Raw genomic sequence first — 18495 nt, 5'->3', positions numbered from 1 at the left:
ATTCCATGCAAATTGGGTCCCTGGGATGCTTTTAACTCATTATGGAACTATAAACCACTTCCGTACCGTACTGGTCCTGACTGAACTGTCTGGTTCTTTTGAATTGAACCTACATGAACATATCTTCCTACGTTCTTCGTGGCTTGCAGATTTCACCTTGTTTTCTTTTGAATTAGCACAACATTTATATACACGCTTCCTGGTACACAAATCGAATCTATTTGTGTAAACGGCTCCGACGCGCCACTATGCCATTCCATATTTCTTTCCCTTGCTGGCTATCCCTAACAATGGTAGTGAGTTTGGTCAACCCAAAGGTCTGAAGACATGGCTATATAGCAAACCATATCGAGTGCGAAATAGGACATGAACATTTACAAAAAGCTCAGCTGACTGTGGAATAAGTTTGCGCAAGTAACATTGCCATACAAAATAAACCTCGACGTGGCCCATCCTTCTAAAAGCACGAAATGTAAAATGTGCTTACAAGGATAGTGCTGCTAACTTCTACGCTCTAACTGCAGCCCGTACGCACCGTGGAAGCTGACAACAGCTTGTCTTTCTTCAGAAAATGGGAGGGGAAGGGGGACTTGCAGGCCGCGATGTGGGTTTTGAGCTTCGGAATATTCGGGTGGGCGCTCCTGCATCTGTGGCACCTTAGCTCCATTGCGAGAAGCTTCTCGTCAGGGCTGATAGTCACGGATCCATGCTGGTCAACCTCGTCCATGACATCGACAGAATCAAGGAAAAATGCACTGGTGAAGGAGTTCCAGTGCTTCTTGTTTTTCAAGCTGGGTGAGTTGAAATCCTGGCTTATGACATGGAGGTGCAACTGCCGCATGGACGGAACCTGCAGAAACCAAGACAGATAAGATCGCTCTTGCTCATGCCATCCATCACAAAGTTTAGAGACCAGTTGAGAATAAACAGTTAAACACTGGGTTATAGCAGTACCGAATGATATCCAAGCCTGAACGTCAGAGATGCGTCTTCCTCTAGGAACTTATGTGCCCACTTCAGCCCAGCTGAATGCAAACTCCTAAGCAGTGGTAAGTGCACTTTCTTGACATCTGCTAGAGAATCAAGACCATCTGTCCTAGATATCACCAACACATGCCTTTTGGCCTGCATATATAAACAGCTTAGCTGAGATGTCAAGAAGAGCACTAGGAATGAAGGGGGGAGGCAATATATTTAAGTTCAGAATACCTTGGGATAGAGGTCCTTCAGAACAACAAATTCATCAGATATCTCAAGGATAGAATCCGCGTTCTTATATTTTTCTGGGTGCATGGCAACCTCATAAAGGGACTGTGCCCAGGATCCCCAAGTCTTGTTGGTGACGGCACCATTCTTCTTGTTGTCTTCCTCTCTTGCTTGGTTCGGAGCATCAGATGAACCCATGGAGTTATCATGATAACTTAGTGTGTTGGTCCCTTTGCGCTCATGGTGTTGACTTGAAGTCAAAATAGATGGAAGCAACTTACACTTTTTGGTCCTTCGAGAATCATCGCTGCCCTCTCGCTTCGTTTTTGAATCATTAGGTGAAATCACTCCAGATGCTGACTTCCTTGATGAAGTTTCATCATTCTGCTTCCCTGGGTAGCTCCGGGCAATGGATGCAAAGTTCTCAAAAAGTGAATTATATGCCTCACGAAGAACCTTACACCCTTTGGTATAGTCACTCTTCAGACAATCTGGACGCATTGGGTTCATATTTGGTCCGAGCACATGTATGACATGGGTCACCCCTTCCTGTTGATGCAGAGGGGAAGTTGATGGAAGTGGAACAGCAATAGAGTTACCAGGTCTCAACGTGTCAGCACATTCCTTGGTTGCATGCTGTAAAGCTTCTCCAGCAGCATTAAATATAGCTGCATTAACCCCTCCACCTCCAGGTTTTAACCTCCTGCATGAAACAATTACAGATATTATCTCGAGGGCCATGATAGAGGGTCCTAACTATTTTTGCTTGCGATAGACAAAAACAAAAGGTCCAGTTTGACTCCCAACAAGGATCAGACTGAAGTGCATTCTAGGTCCAACATATACTTATAAATCAGAGTGAAGTGCATTCTAGGTCCCTGAACTACTTCACAGGTGTCACGTAGGTCCTCAAACTATGAAAATCATCGTCTAGGTCCTTAAAGTGTAATAAGTGTGTCATCCAGGTCCAAAATCAGTTCAACACTAAAGTAGTCCGAGGACCTATATTTTGCCTAGCATGACACACTTACTATACTTTGAGGACCTGGATGGCGATTTTCATACTTTGAGGACCTACGTGACACCCTTGAAACAGTTCAAGGACCTACCCGTGCACTTCACTCTATAAAAAATAACCTGAAGGTATATCTGCATTTGATAGAACCTGCACATCATAGGAATTTAAGTGACAAAAATAATTACCAGTTGGCAGCATTAGCAATGACGTTGCATTGAAGACCTCCTTTGGAGTGCAACTGAGTGATGTCTCCCACAAATGTGAAAAATCTGCTGGAGTCAAAGCTCTTCTTAGCAGCCTTGTCCTTGACTAATGACAATATTCTTGATTTTTGGCTCAAGTCAACAAGAACTAGTCTTACATTATCATGCTTCTGCACGAAATCAGTAGCTGCATCTACTATAACCTCAGATGCTTTCTCAAGATCAAACTGGAAGTCAGCAGTAGAAATCGATGGAAATGCCAGAGTGCACAAACTGGTGTCAGAAGAAACCTTTTCCTTACTTCGTTCTTCTTTTTCCTTCAGGTTATCCAACTTCTTTTCTACTTGCATTGAACAGGCGCCACCAGCTTCAAGGTTCTCCTGTTTCAACGTTGTATTTTGTTGCCCTGTCTTTCTTTCACTTGATGTAACCATAGTTCCACTGGACTTGTTGATGCTAGAAGTATCTGCCTTCTTGAGAAATTTCATTATACCAGTTTGTACAGGCCCTTTGCTCTTCTGACCAAATACTCCTGAAGCAAGACTATGTGAAGGCCCTAAAGCACTATACATGTCAACTGCCTTCTTAATGTCATCGTCATCCGTACAGAACGTGATCCGACTGAAACCTTCAGTCAGCAAGGGTGCCTGTTTGTTCTTTAGCATGCGGTTCACAACCATGGCAGCCATTCCGCCCTGCACATTTCCTTCGTGGCTAGTCCGGCTAACCGAGCGTGAGATGCAAACCTTCGCAGGAAGATCCAAGAAAACAGCATGCACATCCGCTTGTACGATGCAGCCAAGCTTCACAAAATCAGAGCGCTGCTCTCGTTCCAAGTTGCATCGGTCAATGAGAACGCTCTTTCCCTCCTTCAAAGCGTCCGCTGCGGCCTTCAAACACTGTATTTTGGTTCCAGCTTTGCCCTTTCCAATTGTATCCTAGAACACAATAAAGACCCACACAGAATCCTGTCACAATTGCTTGAGTTTGGTTGACGACATGGTTATTAACATTCAAGCCAAGTAAAAATTGCACTGCCCGAATCACCCCAACTTATTCATGGAATAAGATTTCGGTGTTTTAACTTTGAGACGTTATCCGGTGCCATTTTTGCAAGGCAAGTAAAATTATTAATACCATGAGACTGAAACTACAGTTTTCACACATGTGATCCAGTAACAAATTATTCAAAATATAAGCATTTTTAAAGCCGAATCAGATGAGCCCGCATTAGGCGTTACAGAATGCTTGTCTCGAGACATCAAATTCAGGGCGGAGACGGAAAGCAATGGCAGCAGCACAGCAAATTAGCACGTAGAGAGAATGGAGCGCGTGGGGCGCACCTGGCAGACGCGGGCCCATGGGCGGCCGGCGGCGGCCGCACCGGCCATGACGGCCTCGGCGAACGTGGACTTGCCGCTGCCCGGAGGGCCGATGAGAATCACCACCACCTGCTTTCCAGCGTCCTCCTTAATCTCCGCGGCCGCGCCTGCAATGGTTAGAGACAGCGGCGCGCTAGGGTTTTAGCGTCGATGGGTGGCACTGGTTCGACCGATTAGACGAGGAAAATAGGTCAATAATCACCTGGGGCTGCTCCGGAAGTCGATGGAGCGGCAGGGGAACCGCCTTCGCCGGGATCCATTCGCGCAGACACTCCAGAGGAGAGGAACCTGGGCCTCTCGCCGGCGGCTAATCGGCTATGGCGGAAGTGGGGTGAGGGCGTGAGGGCAGAGGGGATGGAAGGGGGGCGACGTGCAAACGGTGTGGGGTCTGGCTGTCAGTGCCTCCATAAGAGCTAATCAGAGCCGTTAATCGTTATGTGAAAAAAAAAATAGAAAAACAAAAACAGTGAGATGTGGCTGCTGGGATTCGAGCCCAGGTCTCCACGGCCACAACGTGGAATTCTCACCACTAAACTACAGCCACTTTGGTGTTCAACATGACACAGACGAGTTACTTAACACTATGGAACTTTTCTATAATACTCCAATAAAATCGTTGGTTTTAATTCGTACAATCACGGTGTATTTTCCTGTGCTCAAAATCTGCCTCATCATCATACCATAGACGGCATTATTGTTACAGAACCACGTAGAGAAAGCTAGTACTCGTTGAAATGTATGGCGCCGAGCTTCCAGACGAGGTACGTGGTCCCGAACATGACGGTGGTGATGATCCCGAAGGACGCTGCGACGATGAGCACGTCCGTGCCCACGGGCAGCGCCGCCAGCCAGTCGAACGTCCACCCGTCCTTGGGCATGCCGCGCTTGGTGTCGTCCAGCAGGTTGCTCGGCGCCTCCGGCAGCCCCGACCGCTTCCGCCCGCCCTTCTTGCCGCCGTCCGTCTCCCGCAGCGCGTCCAGCACCCGGCTCCCGAACTCCGGCTTGGACGACGACGACGACGAGCCCTTCTTGTCCGCCGGCGACGCCCCGGCCCCCGACTCCGCGTACTTGCCCAGCACGCGCGCCGCGCGCAGCCGCTCCCGCGCCGTCAGCGGCACCCGCTTCGGCGGCTCGCCCGGCTGCGGCTGCTGGCCGTTGCCGGACGCCACCGGGTTCACGCCGGCGCTGATGGTCGCATTTTCCTCCTGTGCCTCCGCCGGCGCCGCCCGATCGTTGTCCGTGGTCGCGCAGGGTCTTGCGTGCTTGAGCTCATTCTGAGGCCTCTGCGGAGCTGCAGCGGTTCCTATCTTGTGGAAAGCATGCCTGGAGCAGAAGGCGAGCTGGGTGTAGGACGGGGAAGATCTGGAGATGCCTCCTAGCTGTTGTGCATACACATCCGGTTGCGCCAAGAACCGAAGATTCAGTTAGCAAATTATCTCATTTCGCCAACAAATTTTGCTGTGATTCTAGATAACTAGATAGTCCAACAACTAGCTGGGAACTTGTCAAGATAACTCATGCCTAAATTGGATGATAGCGTTAGCATTCAAGATATGAACTGAACTGAGCAGCAGAATTTCAATCTCCTCGTGCACTAAACTCGTTACAACAAAAGGCATGGCCGGCATATCTTCCGTTATAATTCAAACGACGACACGATTCCTAGCAACTCGAGGAGGGGAAGGAAGAAGATGAAGAGGGGTGGGAGAGCTTACTTTGGCAGTGGCAACCTTGGAGGGAGAGGAACTGAGGCTGGTGGCAGCCATCTTCTTCTCACCCGCTCGGCCACTGCATTTTGTGCTATAGGCCAGAAGAGATAGAATTTGTGAGGCCATCCCGTAGGGGGACGACTGCTTACATCAGACAGCTTGTTGGACCGGGCCGATTTGTTGGTGCTAACGGTACGCTGTTTTCTAGTAGAGGAAAGTATCGTTTTCCCCCTCAAATCATGTCTGATGGACCGATTTTCCCCCAAAGTCTAAAACCGGATCAATCAGCCCCTAAACTCTTCAAAACCGGATCAATTCTCCCTCATGGTGGTTTTGCACCAGATTTAGGTGGTTTTGACTAGTCTCCTTGCTGACTGGACATTGCTGACTTGGCAGATTTCAGGTGTTTTCATCGATTGGGGGAGCCGGTCGACCAATCAGCCCCCAATTCAGGTGATTTCGGTCCAACCTCCCTGTGCCGCAACGGTGTCAAGCACGCCCAACCTTGCCGCGACGGCGTCAAGCACGCCGGCGGCGTCCGCCGACGCCGCCATGGCGTCCGCCCTGCAGCCGGCCTCCACGCCGCCCGATGGTGAGTCAACCGCCCCCCTTTCTTTCCCGTCGAAGTCATCTACTGCATGATCTTAGTTTAGGAGAAATCAGAGCTGCGCTTAGAAGTCATCTACTGCACCCAATTTTGCTGCCATGGCAGGCAGATGGTGGAGGTGTAGGGTAGATCATAGGAAGATTGTTTTTATGGGTAGGTCCTGAGCTATGTAATGAGGTAAAGATTGTTTTTTTGGGCAGGTCTTGTCGATGAGGCAGCAGATGAAGAAGAAATAAGTTATGTGTCACTACATTATTTTGGCAAATTTGAGACAGTGGATGGATTGCTTGTATACAACGGAGGTCTGATGATTACTTTTCCGTTCAATAGGAAAAGCCTAAAGTTTGAGCTTTTGTTGTCTTATGCTGAGGACATGTATCATGTAGAAAGAGGACATTGTAGGGGGGATTATAGTTATAAGATGCACTGGCTTGTTCCAGGGAAAAAACTGAGTGAGGGTTTGCAATTTTTTTTTGATGATTCAAGTGTGGAGAAGATTGGGAATGCAACACCTATTGGGTCATGTGCAGAGATCTATGTGGAGGAAGTGCAGTTGTGTGAAGAAGCAGTAAAGCAGTTGCAAAACAGAGTAGATGATGTGCCTGTGGTAGATGATGTGCCTGTGGTAGTTTCAGAAACATATTCCAAGCATAAAGGTAGCAGATTTGCATTGGTAAATGTGGATGCTGTGGAGACAAACATGGTCGATGAGATGTTTTTATCAAATGTAGCAGCTTCAGCAGAACACAGAGCAGAGCCAGAAGTTGTTGTAGGTGTGAAAAGGACAGCTGCTGAGGAAGAAAATTTGAGGATAATAAGTGAGGCTAATGACTTTCTTACTACATTTGAGAGTCCAGTGAAGATTAAGAAAAGTAGAGCAAGTAGAGTTGCAGTTAAAAGAAGAAAAGTACCTCTTGCAGCTCCAGTTTCAGCAACTACATCTTCAGGTGCAGCTCAAGGTGCATGTGCTCCTCCTCCAACTCCAGGTGCAGCCCAAGGTGCATCTTATTCATGTCCAGGTGCATCTTCTTCAGCTCCAGTAGGAAATAAAGCAAAATCTGCAAAGACCAAAGCAGTAGCAGGTACACCACAGAGAGGAACAATGCCACAATTTACTCAAGGACAGAACCCAGCAGCTACTTCTGAATTTGAGTATACATCTACAGATCATGTTGAAAATGGAACAAGTGCTAATGAAGTATTACATGAAAATGTAAAAGAAGGAGAAGAAGGTGATGATGAAAGTGACATTGACTACCAGCCTTTGTCAGAGCACAGTTCTGCTAAAGAATCAGAGGCAGAGAAATTAAGGAAAATAGCAAGGGAAATTAGGAGGCAGAAGAGAGCAAAGAAATTAGAGGATGCTGTGGGGCCTGTCATCAAAGATAATAATGTGATTGAAGGATTGTCTGGTGATGAGAAGCTGGATGGCATAGAAGATGATGTTGTGTCATCAGATGATGACTGCTCTTTTGATGAGGAAAGTGATGGTGAGGGGGCCACACAGCTAGTGAGAAGGAAAAGTGAATGGAGAAAATATGACAGCAAATCAGAAATTCCTACATTTGAGATAGGAATGGTTTTTAGAGGAAGACATCAGATGAAGAAAGCTCTAATAAAATATGGCATTAAGAAACATGTGCAATTTGCTTTCACAAAGGATGAAAATCATAAAGTAGGTGCAAAGTGTACTTGGCCTGACTGCAACTGGATGATCTATGCTTCTAAAACTACTAGAAATAAGTGGCTACAGGTGTCTACCTTTGTAGATGAGCACCATTGCATTCCAAGAAGAGATAACAAACTGGTCACATCAACTGTTATTGCTACAAAATATGGCAGGCTTATAAGAGCAAATCCAAATTGGAAGTTAGAAGATTTGAGGAAAACTGTACTTGAGGACTTATTTGCTGATGTGACAGTTGCACAGTTGCAGTGAAGTTGGACCATAATGAAAAGGATGGGTCATATGTATTTCAAAGGTTTTACATGTGTTTTGATGCCTTGAAGAAAGGTTTCTTGGCAGGTTGTAGAAAAGTTATTGGCCTTGATGGTTGTTTTTTCAAAGGTGCTTGCTATGGACAGATGTTGTGTGCTATAGGAAGAGATGCAAATAACCAGATGTATCCTATTGCTTGGGCTGTTGTGGAGAAAGAAAATTATGAGTCATGGTTCTGGTTTCTTGCCAAGATAAACCAGGACTTGAAAATAAGCAATCAAGGAGATGGATATGTATTTATGTCAGATCAACAAAAGGGACTTATAGGGGCAATGGAGGACATTTTTCCTAAAGCTGAGCATAGAATGTGTGCAAGACACATATATGCTAATTGGAAGAAAAAACACCCAGACCATGATCTTCAGAAAAGGTTTTGGAGATGTGCAAAATCACCAAACAAAGTGATTTTCAACTACAACAGGGCCAGGCTAGCACAATTTACTGTTGAGGGTGCAAAAGATATGATGAACACTGATCCAGTACATTGGAGTAGGGCCTACATGAAGCTGGGGTCTAATTGTGATTCAGTTGATAACAACATGTGTGAATACATCCTGTTAGCTAGGTACCTTGCTATTGTCTCAATGCTTGAGTGGATCAGGTGCAAAATTATGGTGAGGGTACAAGAAAATAGAGGGAAGTCAGTTAACTGGAAAGGAACTATATGTCCCAACATTTTCAAAAAACTGAAGCAAAACATAAGGAGATCAGGTTTCTGCCATGTGCTGTGGAATGGGAAAGATGGATTTGAAGTGCAAGAGCATGAGAAATTCAAATTTACTGTTAACTTGCAGCTCTGGACTTGCTCGTGTAGATATTGGCAGCTGTCAGGTTTACCCTGCTGCCATGCCATTAGTGCTATCTATAAAACAGGACAGAAAATTGATGATTATATTACTCCTTGCTACTCCATAGAAGTGTACAACAAGATATATGATCATTGCTTACAACCTTTGGAGGGAGAGGAGAGTTGGCCTATTTCAACAAATCCAAAGCCACAACCACCTGGTCACATTAGCTTGCCTGGAAGGCCTAAAACAGAAAGAAGGAGAGAGGAAGGAGAAAAACCTAAGGGTACTAAGATGAGCAAAGTAGGTGGCAAGATCACTTGTAGTTCTTGCAGAAGGCAAGGACATAATAGATCAAGCTGTAAGAACAATGATGGAGCTAAACATCATGGAAATGCTCATTTGGTCAGAGAAGCTGCAAAACAAAAGAAGCAAGACAAAGAGGCTTTTGATGCTCTTCAGACACAGAAAGTTGTGCTTGAAAAGCAGGTTAAGATGACACTTGTTAGTACTAATGAAAAAATGGTTGCTTTTTGTTTCTACTAATGAAAACTTGGTTGCTTTTTTGCTTATACTAATAAAAAACTTGTTTGCAGGCTGCTGATATAAAAGGCAAGGCAATGGCTGTGCAACCTAGGCCAAAGAAGTTGGAAGTTAGAAGAAAACCAGGAACCCTAAGGATCAATGAACCTACATCTCAACAAAGCTCACAGCCAAGCTCTCAACAGAGCTCACAACCAAGCTCTCAACCTAGAGTTCCACAACATTGTGTGTTCAACCTTGCTGCATACAAGGAGGCACTAAATGCTAAGAAAGGGCCATCCATTTGATTACAAATTTTGTGATACTGTGCTAAATTTGTGCCACACTTGTCCTAAATTTCTGCTTCTGTCAATTTGAGGCACAATTTCTGCTACTATAATTTTTTGGATTAAAACAAAGAGGACAACAGAGTTGAAAACATTTATGCTTGAACATCTTCAGTACATTTGATCACTGCATTTGTTCAGTACTTAACTAGAAACTCTGACAGTGCATACATAACTGCATTTGTCCAGTACCTAACATACAAACTTAACATAGAAACTTAACTGCATTTCTCAGTGCATAATGAACTAGACACTGAACTAGAAACTTAACTTCTCTATCTTCACTTCTGCATGTCCTTCATCTTCTTGATGCGGTCGGAGTGGCGAATGCCGACGTGGATGTAAGTCTCCGCCTCGATTGGCATGCTCCTGTCGCCGAGCTGCGGGATCACCGGCGCCACCACGTACATGTCATCGTCGGCAGGCGCCACCTCCCCCTCGCTGTCATCCTCCACATCCACCACCACCTGCTCCTTCTCGCTGTCCTCCACATCCTGCTCCTGCTCGCTGTCCTCCAACACATCTTCACTGCACTCTCCGTCGCTGTCAGAGTGCACAATAACCTGCTTCACTGCAGCTGGTACAGCGACCACGACGCCGACGAGACCTTCAACTAGAGGTGGAGGGGGGCGACGGCGGGAGCGGTACTCGTACCACCTGGCACGCTGACGCGGATCTGGTGACTTCTCCACCTCATTCATAGCCCAAAGGAAAACAGAGATAGCTGGAATGGGACGGCCGTCGGGGAACATTGTCTTCTTCTCATCATCAGTTGCCACAACGATGAGGCCCCTAGCGTGGTCCACGCACATCTGCAAGCTCGGAAATCTGTTGCAGATCTCCTCCACGTCGGCCCTTTTCTCTGAATCCCCCTTGCAGAACCTGCTCACAGTTTCCTCCCACCGATCTTGAGCACGGCGAACATCTCTTGCAGTCTTCTTCTTGGGCGCCATCGCCGGCGTCGAGAAGCGATGGGAGTGGGTGGGCGAGAGGCGAAGGGAGTGGATGAGAATGGGGAACGGCGAGTGGATGAGAGTGGGTGGGCTAGTGTTGTCTGGGCGAGCGTGGCCTTAAATGGGTGGCTGTCAAAGCGGTGGGTTCAGTTAACTTCAGACAACGCTTCAGAAAAATTCAGACAACCAAAAGTTCAGTTAACTTCAGACACAAGTTCAGACTTTTGAAATTTTAAACTCAAGTACATTTGTTCACTCGAGCTTACATAGGTGGTTCACTAAGATACTACATCACATCTTCAAAGCCATGATAACAGCAGACACAATGCAGAAAAAGATGGCAAATTTGTACATCTTTTTGCTTCTCTGAAATTCCTTGGCAAGAACATCCATTTGTTGAGCATGCTGCGCTTTCAAATCCAGCACATAAACATCAGCATCACCAATGCTGCACTTGGCATCCATGAGAGCATGCTCCAGCTGTGATTTCTCGGTCTTGAGCTTCCTAACCTCTGTCTTTAGCCGATTCACAACATCTCGCAGGTCACCTAGTAGCGTACTGACAAACTTATCCAGGGGATCATCATGCCACTTGAAGTACCCACAGTCATATCCCTATTCAAAAAATTGTGCAATTTTGTCAAAAGAATCACGCAAAGACTTGCTGCTCAACGAAACAACAAACAGAAACGGCGGGCACAGATCCTTGACTTTGCAGTGGCTGCAGTTTTGCTTACCAGAGATTGGCTGCAGTTGTAGTATCGACGACCGGGGTTGGCAATGCTCCACGAAATCCACCTCGGAGCCTTGACTTTGCAGTGGCACACCTTCTCAGGCGAGTACGCCATCGGTGGCTCCCGATATGGCACCGGCGACTGCCCTGAGAAGGCCATGGACCGCGGCGACCGATGACTGCTTGACGAGCTAGCAGACGCCATGGACTGTGGCGAGTGAGGGGACGACGAGGGGACGGCGATGGGGCGGCGAGGGGGCGGCGAGGGGACGGCGAGGGGGCGGCGAGGGGACGGCGAGGGGACGGCGATGGGGCGGCGAGGGGACGACGATGGGGCGGCGAGGGGACGGCGATGGGACGGCGAGGGGGCGACAGAGTGCTTCGCGGCGAGGGAGCGGCTTGCAATTATAAATTGGGGAAAGTTGCATCTGCCAAGTCAGCAATGTCCAGTCAGCAAGGAGACTAGTCAAAACCACCTAAATCTGGTGCAAAACCACCATGGGAGAGAATTGATCCGGTTTTGAAGAGTTTAGGGGCTGATTGATCCGGTTTTAGACTTTGGGGGGAAATTGATCCATCAGATAGGATTTCGGGGGGAAAACAATACTTTCCTCTTTCTAGTACTAGTATTGTAGTGAACACGCGGTCCGTACTTATGGCCACAGGATGTTCTACTAAACAAAGCCAGAGAATTTCAAAAAAAAAACAGAGAAATTTCCCTCAACAAGAAAAGCCAGAGAAATATGTACATGTATGCAAGGTAACATGTCAGTATGTATTCCCGTATCCCAGTCCACAAATCTGAGTCGACAGTTTTACATTTTACTCTCTTGATTGATTCAACTATGTACAGGCCCTCCCAGATCACACACACTACATCCCCTAAAGACTAAATTACTTGCAACCATTTCGAGAAAACAATGCTTGCGAGTTGCAACCCTAGCCTTCTTCTACCTAAGAACTGGCTTCTGTCCGGTTGCTGACAACTGCACGTCTCCATTCAGGACGGAAACCACAAACCTTTCAGCTTCTTCCATTGACACCTCACCCTTATACACAGCGAACCTCCCCCGTCGAGGCTTGTACGCGAGCAGGAGCTTATCGGACGACTTGTATCCGGACTTGTCGAACGAGGACAGGAACGCAGATTGTTTGTTGCCGTCCAACAAGGCGTAGGTGATTGCGTTTCCAGAGCTGTAGCTCTGCCCCCTGATCAGAGTCTTCTGAGATATCTGGATGCAGAAAACACGAGGCGACAAGACATGCCTTAGAAGCTAGATAATGTGGCTAGGCAGGAAGAACAAACAGTTTGATGCTTCCACATGTCGACAAATTGGCTTTAAGGGGGAAACAAACCTCAGACAGGATGCTCTCCAGCTTTTCCTTGGCTTTGTTGGACTTGAAAACACCAATGATGCATACTGGAGCCTTCTCTCCACAGGTTTCCTCGAAATTGGAGGCGCTGAGGAGAGGGATTTTGTTTTCCTTCGGTTCACTTGCCTTGGCATGTTTCTTAGCTTGTTCCGATGCTAGCTTCTTGTTCTTCTTCTCAAAACTTTCTAGCAGGGTCTTCAATTCTTTGATGCCAGATCGGAGATCTTTCACTGAAATACCATCCTTCAGAAGTTGCACCTCACCGTTAACTGTTCGACCAACGAGCGCTGGAACGTTCTTCACGCCAAGGCGTTTGAGCAGTGGAAGGGAAACATCCTTAACCTTAACAAGGAAAACAAAAGGTTTATAATATATTAATGCTCCTGGTCCTTAATATTTAAGTAATTGTTAGCTGACATGGCTAATCTAGAAAATGTTACTGTAAGATCAAAGATACAACACAGCTATCACTAGCCTCTTTAGGTGCAAGAAATATCTGTGATGCGTCAATGTAGAAGTAAATTAATCCCTATAACCATTGCTTAAAAAAAAAGACTATCTATAACGCACGATGCCAGTACAGTATGTACCAAGCCTACACACGAAAAGCGGATGACCAGCGCCAGTGCTGACCTAATTTTCTCAAACAAAGCAGTGATGACAAGGTACAATTCTTACCTCTGCATCATAGAATGTCAAACGACTGTGGAACATCCCACTGACTGCTCGCCACATCGTTGGTGTGTCCTTCTTTGTTGACAGCAAAAGCACTTCAGGAAGGTTTGGGAAGGCATTGGAAGGGAAATTGAATTGGTTAATGTCGACCCGTCTGGAGAATCTCGGCAGGTGTTCTTGACAGAATGTCTTCAGGCTCTTAGCATCACTATCTCCAGAGTACTCATGCAAAGACCCTTTCTCTGCAGTGCTGTACGAATAAATGAAGAGACGAGCCGATTTACCTACTGAAACCCCGTTTTTCTTGCAAAGGGCCTTTTCAATATCACAATTTACCTTGCCAGCCTGCATCAACAGAATCACTGTATAAACTTTTCTTGCTCTATGTTAACTGTGAAGGACCAGCATTACATAAATTTAATCAGCTTACCCTCACTGCACCATCCAATGAACGAGCCACATCCTCCAGAACACTTTCAAGCACAAATTGACCTTTTGCTTGTTGTGTATAGAATAGCAGAAGCCAAGTTATTCCTTGGTCAGCTATTTCTTTGTTGAATGTTTGCATCGTAACCTCCTGAATAGTGACAGGGTTTTTATGCTGACTGGAAGTTCTGGCACTGGGTTTACCAGAACCAGCAAACCCACCATGCTGGTTACCACCCATTGATCCACCAGAAAACATGTTTGAGAAAACATCACCAAGATCAAAGCCAAACGGATTTCCCCCGCCAGCCCCAGGGTTGCCACCAAACGAGAAGGAGAATGTTTTTGAATTTCCCTGACCACCCATTGTCTGCCATCCATCACCCGATGAGAAATAGGTAGTCCTGGGGCCACCACCAGTGAAGTCATGGCTCCCAAAATTTCCAGCACCCATACCTGGGTTACCCTTCTCATCACCGTAGAGATCATAGTTTTTCCTCTTCTCTTCATCTGACAAAATCTCATGTGCTGCAAACGTGACACCAATGCACATTAGAAAAATCAGAGTTACAGTAAAGGACGCGCTCATAGTTCGATTATCGCATCTTCTTAACCACGGAAAGAAAAACAACTCACTAACAGGAGTTACAGAATCCTTGGTGGACTGATAAATCAATTGCAAAGAGAAACAAAGGTAAAATAAATACAGACAAGAACATGAGTAGGTACAAAATTTCGTACACCCTGAAAAGCTCAAGAGGCAACATGCATCGCTGTCTACACCATCTCCTGGAGATCTGGCTTGTAGACTCCCAGGATGATGGAGTTGGAGTCTGTTGGCTTTGTGGGTTATCGGTAGTTTTGCCGATATAGCCCCTTATGATCTTTTGGGGTTGATAGGTGTATCTCATCTTGCTCCTTTAGGTCATGCGGCATCGTTTTCTATTCCTGTTTAGCTCTACTAGTAGCTGTAACTAAGAGAATGTGGTTTCTCTTAATAGAAATAGGAGAGGGAGCTCTCTTTATCAAAAAAAAAAAAAAACATGCATCACTCAAAGTGTGCCTGGAGATAACTGAAATAAGGCTGCCACAGGTAAGACCTAACACATTTCAAACCCAAGAAAAATCAACGCAGGGTCTTTAACCAACATGAAAATATGGAAAAGGAAGAATCGAAATTGTATATTTGGTGGAAGCTTGATTGGTGTCAATGAACTATCTCTTCAAATAAACAGTCAGTATGTCCAAAATGCCAAATGAACCGAGGCATTAATATTTAATACCAGTACTTTTTGTTACAGACATAGTTGGGCGTCTTACCATTATTTATCTCTTCAAATTTCTGCTGTGCACCCTTCTCTTTATTCTTGTCAGGATGATATTTTAGTGAAAGCCTGTGGACAACAGAAAATAGAAATAAAAATTGGATGCTAAGCTATGACGGTTAAAACAAAATCACAATATGTTTTCCTAAAATCGAAAAACTGAAAACATACTTGTGAAAAGCTTTCTTAATATCCCTTTGACTGGCATTCTTGTCAACCCCAAGAACCTGCAACCAGAAAAACAAGGGATGATGTTAAGATATACCAATAGTGTGTTAACAACGCCTTCTTAACACCTTGATGTTCAGAGGGGATGTCAGAGTTCACAAGCATCTGGACGCCTATTAAGTGCAAAACTTCTCAAATGGAAGCACACTTTTATCACTTTCAGTCCCTCTACCTTTGGTAACGGCAACTGATTAACAAATTAAGGTTCGACATGGCACACTATCGGGTTTTAGCCTCTGAATTGCTCTAGAAAAGCACTCATACACATCGCTACAGCTCATGGTGCGTTTAGTTCACACTGAATTTATCAACAGCCCGGAATCACATTAGCCATACAGCCCCAAATCACGCGAAAATTTTACGCAATCACTCACCTTGTAGGGATCCAAGGTTTTGGCCGCGACATGCAGGGCGATCGAACTGAGGACGAGAGAGGCGACGAGGAGAGATCGGATTGGGATCCCCATCGCGCACTGCTTCGATTCGGGTTTCGCTTCTCGGCGCTGAGCTTTCTGGGCTAGGATTATCGGTCAGGCTCGCTTCTTTAGGGATTCCTCGGGTTGAATTTTGGTTCGATTTGGAGGGAAGCGGGGGAGGAAAGAGAGTTGTAGCCATCGGGGAGTGCCGCCGATTATGGAGAAGTGGGGGTCGAGAACTCGCGATGTTTCGCGACCGAGTGCACGTGGCGCGCGGAGGCGTCCTCCAGCGAATTCGACCAATGGGGTGACAGCTTTCGATCCCGTCTGCGTGGCGACCCCAATGTTAGATCGAACCAAGTGCCACGTAGGATGGGGAGCATCTTACACTTTTTTAAGATATACTCCCTCCATAAATTAATATAAGAGCGTTCACTGCTTCACTTATCTAAACACTCTCATGCATTGGCATGAGGGGGGATCCGCAACGCCTAACACTCTGTCGACAATGTCTGTTGCATCGACCGCCTCTGCCTCAACGAGATCGACTTCTCCGCCGTGCGGCTCGTCATCCGCCTGGAGCATGAGGACGACGTCTCCTATGCCTTCCTCGTCCGCAACTTCGACGACGACCTCCCCACGAAGGTGACCATCCGCCGCATCCGCTTTGGGTCCATCGAGGAGGATGGTTCCTCCGTCTCCTCCTTCCACTTTGAGGGGAACGGGGGCGCCTCCCCTCCCCGTTCGCCGTCGGGGCCTCGCTCCACCGGCATGGACGACACCGACACACTCAGCCTGTGTGGCTTCGACTCCCTCTCCATCGGGCCACGCCAAGACGCACCTCCTCCCCTTGACGACCTCCCCGGTGCATGACAGAGCGCGGCCATGGCCGCCTTTTGCCGTGACCTTGCTCTACGCATGTCCAGGCTGCTCTCCGAGCCTTTCCCCCCTCGCTGGTGCGCCATCTTTTCGCCGGCGACTCCCCTACTTCAGGAGGAGGGGGACTCCTCCACCACCAACCCTTCCTCGGACGACGACGTTCCCATGCTTCTGCCCTCCCCGGTGATGCTACGTACCCTCCGAGCTTGCCGATGATGACCACGAGCGCGCCGCCCTCAAGCGCCGTGGCAGGTGCAAGAGGGTGGTGTACACGGACCACACCGGCCGCCGGAGCTCCCGCCTCGCCGGAAAGGAACCGGCGAACTACGTCAAGATGATCGACAGGGCCAAGGCTATCAAGGCGGCGCGCTTCGACACCTCCAAGGGTTCGCCCCACCTCCGTGCTGCGGTGCGAGCTGCTGGCATTGGGATCGACGATGGTGCGCCGGCTCCCCTCTCTCTGTGCCAGCTCATGGCTCTGGGTGAGCCGTGCGGCGTCGACTTGGATGCGCTGGCCGTTGGGGCACGCGCTGAGGTGGCATATGACTCCGAATGAGTTGCATGCATCCTGTGGGGCCCCGTGTGTGCTGGCTCATGCCGGTCTCGTTGCTAGTTGGGGCTGCTGTTTGTTCCCCCTCCCTCTTCCTTATGTTAGTTTGCCAGGGTTGTATCGATGCTCCTGTCCGTGGGCCTTGCATGGTTGTTGGAGCGTCTTATCCTTTTTCTCTTTTTCCTTTCCTCCCGTGGGGTGTGTAATGGCCTTAGGCCCGCTAGTGCCTCTAAACAACCCTGTTGCTTATTACTTCCTGCTTTTCCCCTTCCTTTGGTGCTTTTCAGCCCCATCATGAGCGCTCTTTTCTCTGTGTGTACTTGGAACGTCCGTGGGTTGGGTGAGTCACGCAAATGTATCAACGTCCGCGCTAACATCGAGGCCATGCAGCCTACCTTCCTCGCGATCCAAGAAACGAAACTAGAGCACCCGCCTCCCTCCAAAACTGACTCATTCTTGCCCTCCTCTCTTCGTACGTTCCTCGCCATCGATTCCACAGGTACTTCCGGAGGAATTTGTTCTGCCTGTAATGCCAACCTTTTCTCTCTTATCCACCATCTCGCCACTTCGCATGCCCTCTCGGTCGACCTCTCGGCTTGCCACGACAACTCGATGGTGAGGATCACCAATGTCTATGCGCCATGTGACTGCGCCGCTAAGGAGGCATTCCTCCTTGAGCTTGCCGGGCATGCCCATCCCAGCTCTATCCCTTGGGCCATTGTGGGGGATTTCAACCTCATCCGATCTCCGGAGGATCATAGTAACGATAGTTTTTCTCGGACCGAGGCCATGTGGTTTAATGACTTCATTAGTGACCTTGCACTCATCGACCTCCCCCTTCATGACCGCCAATTTACCTAGTCTAACCGCCAAAACTCCCCCATCCTTGCGCGCCTCGACCGAGTCCTTGTCAAGGTTGCTTGGGACTCTCGGTTCCCCACCTCCATGCTTGATTCTTTCACCCGTTCCACCTCTGATCATGCCCCCCTGTCGCCACCATCTCCTCCACGGCACCCAGAACTCGTATTTTTTAGTTTGAGAAATGTTGGACCCTTCATCCGTCTTTTCGTGCCACCATGTGCACCGCTTGGACCTCGACGTTTTGCCCTGATGCCACTGCTCAACTCGTGGCCCGTCTACGGCAGTGCCGCCTTA

General features: G+C 47.6%; 3 protein-coding genes and 1 non-coding gene across 4 annotated transcripts; all 4 read right to left on the bottom strand.

The window, feature by feature from the left end:
• Positions 1-360: 360 nt before the first annotated feature.
• On the bottom strand, positions 361-4311 carry LOC123085582 (transcription factor bHLH140). The gene is made up of 6 exons (XM_044507248.1): positions 4012-4311; positions 3771-3916; positions 2410-3365; positions 1210-1909; positions 955-1125; positions 361-850 (listed from the first exon to the last, which is right to left on the bottom strand). The coding sequence occupies exons 1-6, from the start codon at positions 4067-4069 to the stop codon at positions 515-517; spliced, it is 2367 nt and encodes a 788-aa protein (XP_044363183.1). The 5' UTR covers positions 4070-4311; the 3' UTR covers positions 361-514.
• Positions 4282-4353, bottom strand: TRNAH-GUG (transfer RNA histidin (anticodon GUG)). Its single transcript has one exon. It is a non-coding gene; the product is annotated as a tRNA-His (tRNA).
• A 27-nt stretch (positions 4354-4380) lies between these two features.
• LOC123085583 (uncharacterized) lies at positions 4381-5692 on the bottom strand. Its single transcript, XM_044507249.1, has 2 exons — positions 5525-5692; positions 4381-5188 (listed from the first exon to the last, which is right to left on the bottom strand). Exons 1-2 carry the CDS (start codon positions 5642-5644, stop codon positions 4529-4531), a joined length of 780 nt encoding a protein of 259 aa, XP_044363184.1. The 5' UTR covers positions 5645-5692; the 3' UTR covers positions 4381-4528.
• Positions 5693-12219: 6527 nt separating this feature from the next.
• LOC123085581 (dnaJ protein ERDJ3A) lies at positions 12220-16143 on the bottom strand. Its single transcript, XM_044507247.1, has 7 exons — positions 15870-16143; positions 15439-15494; positions 15263-15336; positions 13947-14470; positions 13520-13861; positions 12824-13183; positions 12220-12699 (listed from the first exon to the last, which is right to left on the bottom strand). The coding sequence occupies exons 1-7, from the start codon at positions 15960-15962 to the stop codon at positions 12418-12420; spliced, it is 1731 nt and encodes a 576-aa protein (XP_044363182.1). The 5' UTR covers positions 15963-16143; the 3' UTR covers positions 12220-12417.
• Between the last annotated feature and the right edge of the window lie 2352 nt (positions 16144-18495).

The sequence above is a fragment of the Triticum aestivum genome, chromosome 4A (genome assembly GCF_018294505.1).
Source record: "Triticum aestivum cultivar Chinese Spring chromosome 4A, IWGSC CS RefSeq v2.1, whole genome shotgun sequence".
NCBI classification, from domain to species: domain Eukaryota; kingdom Viridiplantae; phylum Streptophyta; class Magnoliopsida; order Poales; family Poaceae; genus Triticum; species Triticum aestivum.
Note: the sequence above shows the minus strand (reverse complement) of the source record. Positions and strands in the feature narration are given on the sequence as shown.

Excerpts from the sequence above, each read along its gene's own strand:
- LOC123085582 (XM_044507248.1), bottom strand. The coding sequence starts at position 4,069 with ATGGATCCCGGCGAAGGCGGTTCCCCTGCCGCTCCATCGACTTCCGGA. Across the intron at positions 3,917-4,011 it reads GACTTCCGGAGCAGCCCCAG|GCGCGGCCGCGGAGATTAAG; the intron begins GTGATTATTGAC and ends TAACCATTGCAG. Across the intron at positions 1,910-2,409 it reads ATTGCTAATGCTGCCAACTG|GAGGTTAAAACCTGGAGGTG; the intron begins GTAATTATTTTT and ends TGTTTCATGCAG.
- LOC123085583 (XM_044507249.1), bottom strand. The coding sequence starts at position 5,644 with ATGGCCTCACAAATTCTATCTCTTCTGGCCTATAGCACAAAATGCAGT. Across the intron at positions 5,189-5,524 it reads CCAAGGTTGCCACTGCCAAA|CTAGGAGGCATCTCCAGATC; the intron begins GTAAGCTCTCCC and ends TATGCACAACAG.
- LOC123085581 (XM_044507247.1), bottom strand. The coding sequence starts at position 15,962 with ATGGGGATCCCAATCCGATCTCTCCTCGTCGCCTCTCTCGTCCTCAGT. Across the intron at positions 15,337-15,438 it reads ATTAAGAAAGCTTTTCACAA|GCTTTCACTAAAATATCATC; the intron begins GTATGTTTTCAG and ends TGTTGTCCACAG. Across the intron at positions 14,471-15,262 it reads ATTTGAAGAGATAAATAATG|CACATGAGATTTTGTCAGAT; the intron begins GTAAGACGCCCA and ends TCACGTTTGCAG.